Below are 5,874 nucleotides of genomic sequence, written 5' to 3'. Positions count from 1 at the left end.
GCCTAATCTCCCCCACCCTAGCCAGGGTGAGGGAACAGAGTCTGTCGCTAAACCTAATAGCACCGCGGTGGCCATCCAAACTTTGGGTGGCAGAAATAATACAACTCCTGGCGGGCGAGCCATGGCCTCTTCCCCTGCGCAGGGATCTTCTCTCCCAAGCATGCGGGGAGATTTACCATCCACACCCAGACCGCATAGCGCTCTGGGCTTGGCCCGTGAGAGGCGGAACTTGAATGCTGCAGGCCTACCTGCACAGGTCGTTGACACTATTCAGAATGCAAGGGCTTTTTCCACTCGCCAGCTTTACAGTGGCAAGTGGCGGGTTTTTGAGGACTGGTGTGACTCGAGGCATGCCATTCCATATCAGTGTTCGGTGGTGGACCTACTGTGTTTCTTACAGGAATTGTTGGAAAAGGGTAAGGCCTTTTCCACGATTAAAGTATACGTAGCTGCCATCTCAGCTTGTCATGTTGGCTTTGGGGATAAGTCTGCAGGGCAGCATCCCTTAGTTTGTCGCTTCATGAAGGGGGCGCGACGCAAGCTCCCAGTTTCCAGGCCCCTGGTCCCTTTGTGGGATTTATCAGTGGTGCTAGCCGCTCTGTCTCATCACCCATTTGAGCCGTTGGGGATGAAGTTTGTGTCCCTGAAAACGGCACTGCTCTTGGCTTTAACCACAGCTAAGCGTGTGAGCGACTTACAGGCACTGTCTATCCGTCCTTCCTGCTTGCAGTTTGCTCCGGGTGCCTCCAAGGTCTGCCTACGGCCCAATCCAGCTTTTGTGCCTAAGGCTATATCTCTTGCTTATGAATGTAGGGGCTTGCAGCCCCCCCAAGGCTTGAGGGTATGGCTACTTCGTGGGCCTTATTCAGAGGAGTGTCAGTACATGACATTTGTGCTGCGGCGAGCTGGGCTACGCCTCACACTTTAGTAAGGTTTTATAGACTGGATGTCTCAGGGCCTTCTGTGGCACAAGCAGTGCTGGAGACAGTCTCACCAGGTTCCATGTGATATTACTGCCTGGCGGAATTTGCATGGCTTCGGGAGACATATGCAATACGGGAGTGGTCTATATCTATATCACCGCTGATGGCTGTGGAGGCGCAGCACCGCAGAAAAAGATGAACATTTTCATCTTCTGCGTTCGCCGCACATGCCTTCGATTCACGCGCCTTCGATGACGCAATTTCTACGCGCCGCAAATGGACGCGCTTTCCATTCACGCGCCGTGGAAGCGCCGGCCGCTGGACGCTGATTCTTGGGTGAAGGCGCGGCCACGCGCTAGTACATTGACTTTGTATGTAATCTCGCCACGCGGCCAGTGCGGTGTGTTTGCAGCTTCAATCTGTGAAAATGTAAGCTACATGAAACACCGGAGATTTGGCGCTAGATCCTGTATGCAACACGTGGGGGCTCACTCTGACGCTTTTTCCAAAAACCAAGATAAAATGAAAATATTATATATATATAAATAACACTTCATATTTACTTAGAAAAACTGCTAAACAACAATAATTACTGACTTATAGTTAAAGGGGTAGTTCAGGATTTTAGACATAGGGCCTTATTCCCAAATTAGCCTTGGTGTTCTTTATCAGTGGAGACAGTTTTCAACACATTTAATTCAGTCCTTCTTGTTGCAGAGTGCGCTCGTGCTAAGCTAGCGCACGGCATTGGGGGGATACTAGCCTGCTACTAAAACAGTCTTACCCACTCCACAGTACACCTGAGGCTAATCAATTATAACGCCAGACTATCGATGTAAATGTCCGTGTTGATAGAATAATTTTAGAAATAAAACCAACCTCGCATATTGCATTTTGAGGGACTTTAGTCCTTGTACGCTGCGGCAGCGGCGGACTAATACCTAGGTTACAGGCTCTATAATAGTTTGTTTACCTGCTGCTGTCTTACAGACGCAGAGTACAGTGCACAAAGGAGTTGTATTAGCCTATGCAATAAACAAGATATGGCTACGTTTGGAGGACTTAGCAATGCGTCTGCTTTTGAAGACGGTTATGAGGAATGTCTTGTATCCAACGAACCGTACCTGTACGAGCCGGAATACACTGATGAAGAACTGAGAGAGATGGATGCGCAAAGGGCAGAAAGAGAAAGAGCGTCTGTAGAGACAGCCCCCGCTGGAGCTGCAGCAGAGAACCGGGACAGAACGACGGTAGACTGGTGGCAGTGCAGTTTCAGTTTCTGTCCCACGCTGCTCTGTTTACTTTCTGCTGTAGTGATTGATTGATTGATTGATTGTCTTTATTTCGAACATGCAATAAAAAAATAGATGAATAAATAACAAACAAACAAAAGCAAAACAAAGAAATAGAATTAAAAAAAGCAAAAGAAAAACAGACATGCTCGAAAGGGGGTAGGAGGAAGTAAAAAACTTATCTAGTCCTACCCCTTAACAGATCAATTTTGCTTGGATAGATTATGTTATTAGCATGTCAGTATAATAAAATGCTATAATAATGCATATATACATATGTGATTCGGTTACACAGCAAAGTAAAAGTCCGCTGCTGCTAAGAAAGTAGTCCCTCAAAATGTGATAATTCATGCGATGCGAGGTTGGTTTTATTTCTAAAATTATTCTATCAACACGGACATTTACATCGATAGTCTGGCGTTATAATTGATTAGCCTCAGGTGTACTGTGGAGTGGGTAAGACTGTTTTAGTAGCAGGCTAGTATCCCCCCAATGCCGTGCGCTAGCTTAGCACGAGCGCACTCTGCAACTAGAAGGACTGAATTAAATGTGTTGAAAACTGTCTCCACTGATAAAGAACACCAAGGCTAACTTGGGAATAAGGCCCTATGTCTAAAATCCTGAACTACCCCTTTAAGGCAGCACAGACTGTCTTGATATATTGCAGTGTCTCAAAGAAAATAAAACGGACTGTCTTGACTTGTATTGCTTTTGTTAAGGTATTTTCCACATGTAATACTGACATGCTTCATGTTACATCTATAAATGGGCTACTACTGCAGTTAACACTGTTGTGTGTGTAATTAAGTGTAATAACATTTACTGAAATGTCCAAATTGTTTTACGTTGAGGCAAAGGGAATAATTCGTGTCAGTATAATAAAGGTCTCATGACAGAAAATGTCAAAATTAGACAGTGTAATAACACTTAATGACATGTTAATGAAATGTCCAAATGGTTTCACTTTACTTGAGGCCAACAGAATCATTCATGAGCCTGTTATAAAGGCATTGGACAGTGTAATAACGCTTCATGACATGTTAATGAAATGTCGAAATGGTTTCACTTTACTTGAGGCCAACAGAATCATTAATGACAGTATAATAAAGGTCTCATGACAGTCAATGTCAAAATGTTCCGCATATGACAGTTTAATATAATCTTACCACATAAATGTAAATAGTTAATTTACATTTGATAATTAAGCACACTATGACATGTTTATGACATATTATTGGTTAATGTCAGGTAGACATAACCAAGACATCAATAAGATGTTTTGTCTTAGCTTATGTCAGGTTGTCATTACAAAGACATGGACAAATTATTTTGTCTCAGCTCATGTCAGGTTGTCATAACAAAGATATCTCAGACAATGTCAATGTTGCATTAAATGTGACATAATTGACCGAATGACACTTTATGACAACAGTCATAACCATTCATAGTGTTCATGACAGGTGTAATGACAGTCTTATGACAGTCTTATGAATACACCTTCAAATAAAGTGTTACCATCTATTTTAACAATTGATTTCTGGAAAAGAAAAATGTTGAATTGATAAACAAACATCTGTTATTTCATAAAAAAATACTGGTATTGATAAAAATGAATTAATAATGGTTGAACACAATAAAATTCCAAAATGCTCAAGGGGTTCACACACTTTCAAACAGCACTGTATACTGTAGCTGTCTGTCCAGCTTGCCCTGACAGAGAACAAGTCCCCTGCTCTATGTGAACAGAATGTCTTTTATACATTTCAGATCGGGCACAATGGAAGTCAAAGTGTCTGTGGACGGAATTTCCCGTGTGGTCTGCGGAGTGACAAAGGAAACAACGTGCCATGAAGTGGTCATAGCTTTGGCTCAAGCTCTTGGTATGCATATCTCTGGCTCTACTCAGCTAGAATATGTGTGTTCTTACTTGTCCATCAAGCTAACAACCCCCTATCGTCTTTCATTTCCAGGTCAACCCGGCCGCTACACGTTACGGGAGAAATTCAAATACTTTGAGCGTTGCATGGCGCCCAACGAACGCCTCCTGGAGACTGTGGAGAAGTACGGGGAGCAGGCCAGGGAGGTCCAGCTCACCCTGCTCCACACCGGACCCTTATGGGACCAAATGAGCAGGACAAACATGGGCCGGTACAAGCCCTGCCCGCCCCTCCGGAGGAAAGACCCCGGCAGTAGAATGCGGCGGGGCAGCGGTTCACTAGGTTTGCATCGTCGAAGCTTGCCGCCTTTGTCCAGTTTAAGGCAAGAGCCAGAGCTGCAAAAAGAGGATCCCAAGAGACCAAACAGAAAGTCTCTGACACTCATGGAGGAGGCCTGGGAATGGCTGGAGAGTCTGGGGAAAGGCAAAGTCTACAGCACCTCCTGTGATAAGGACAGCAGTAAAAAGATTGAAAAAAAGAATCGTTCCTCTTTGGATCTTTCGCTCATTGTTGACAAAGATTTCTTGGGGCAAAATGGTAGAAGCAGAGCGAGGGGTCAGAAAGGGTTCAATTCAGATATGGATCATCAAACGTCCTGCTGCATGGGAAGCCAGACCCGGGGTAAAGGAAGCAAACATTTCAAGAAATGTCAAAAGGCAACATCTGATGACCTGCCCAGCTCAAAATGTGCTACAACCGAAGACGAGAAGAACAGTCTAAGAGAAACCATAATACACCAGCTCAGTTGTCTGCAGGATTTACAGGTCCTGATCGTGGGCTTGGACCAAGAGATTTTTGAACTTGAGCAAAGACAGAAGGTCAACACAGCTAAGCGTGAAGCCCAGCAGGGGACGGCTGAAGAGGAGATGGAGCAAAAGTTCTGGGAGATTGAATTAAAGGCGGAAGAAGGCTACGAGAAAGATCTGCAATGCCAGTTCCTGGAGATGAGGACGAAGGCCGTTGAGTGTAAGGCTAAGCTGGAGGAGTACAAATGCAAAATGCAGGGGCTGGATTTCTTTTCCGCTCAAAACGTCATGCAAGAGGATTCGGAGGTGGTTTTAGAAGTTGGTGCAAATACCCCCACTGAGATCTCAGCTGGTTCAACTGAGGGTCAAAATGGTGGACAATCTGATCCAGAAGGGGATGTTAGTATGGAGAGGAAGTACCCGCCCAGAGGAGACTTAAACCCTCACACTCTAGTTCCTCCTAGCCAGATAAAGGAGCGCCGGCCCACGGGGCCCACAGAGCTGAGGGAGTGGTGGACACGCTGGTCTGAAGCCCAAAGCTCTCCACTGCAGACTAAAAAGAAGGTGATTCACCGCTCTGAGCTCACCATATATCTGGGCAGTACCAAGGTTTAGAAGTCAATGAACAGGGCTCACAAAGCCTAAGTCAGTAAACACTGAACACTGAATGCTGCAGTGTACACAAGCTTATTTGATTAAAGCTGGAGTCAGCAATTCTGGAGAATGCATTTTGTTAAAATCAGTGAATCCTTCTCCTGTCCGTACTGTGTGTGCACTGAAACAAATCTGCCCTGTGTTCCGAATCGCATACTTTCTACTATTTAGTATGGTAGAAAAAGATTTAGGATGTCCTGATTCTTGTGGACAGATTTAGGATGGTGAGGAGTACCCAGATGTCTACTACATCCGACCAAGATTTTTAGTGTTGAAAACAGCATCCAATTTGGGTGATTCTGCGGTGAAGTGACGTCACATT

At 44.8% G+C, this 5,874-nt stretch overlaps 1 protein-coding gene across 1 annotated transcript; it reads left to right on the top strand.

Annotated features, from left to right (window-relative positions):
• Window positions 1-3,992: 3,992 nt before the first annotated feature.
• rassf11 (Ras association domain family member 11) lies at window positions 3,993-5,513 on the top strand (the record flags this gene model as incomplete). Its single annotated transcript, XM_080031958.1, has 2 exons — window positions 3,993-4,095; window positions 4,186-5,513. 2 exons carry the CDS (start codon window positions 3,993-3,995, stop codon window positions 5,511-5,513), a joined length of 1,431 nt encoding a protein of 476 aa, XP_079888084.1.
• Between the last annotated feature and the right edge of the window lie 361 nt (window positions 5,514-5,874).

The sequence above is a fragment of the Ammodytes marinus genome (assembly GCF_949987685.1).
Source record: "Ammodytes marinus genome assembly, chromosome: 7".
Lineage (NCBI taxonomy): Eukaryota > Metazoa > Chordata > Actinopteri > Uranoscopiformes > Ammodytidae > Ammodytes > Ammodytes marinus.
Note: the sequence above shows the minus strand (reverse complement) of the source record. Positions and strands in the feature narration are given on the sequence as shown.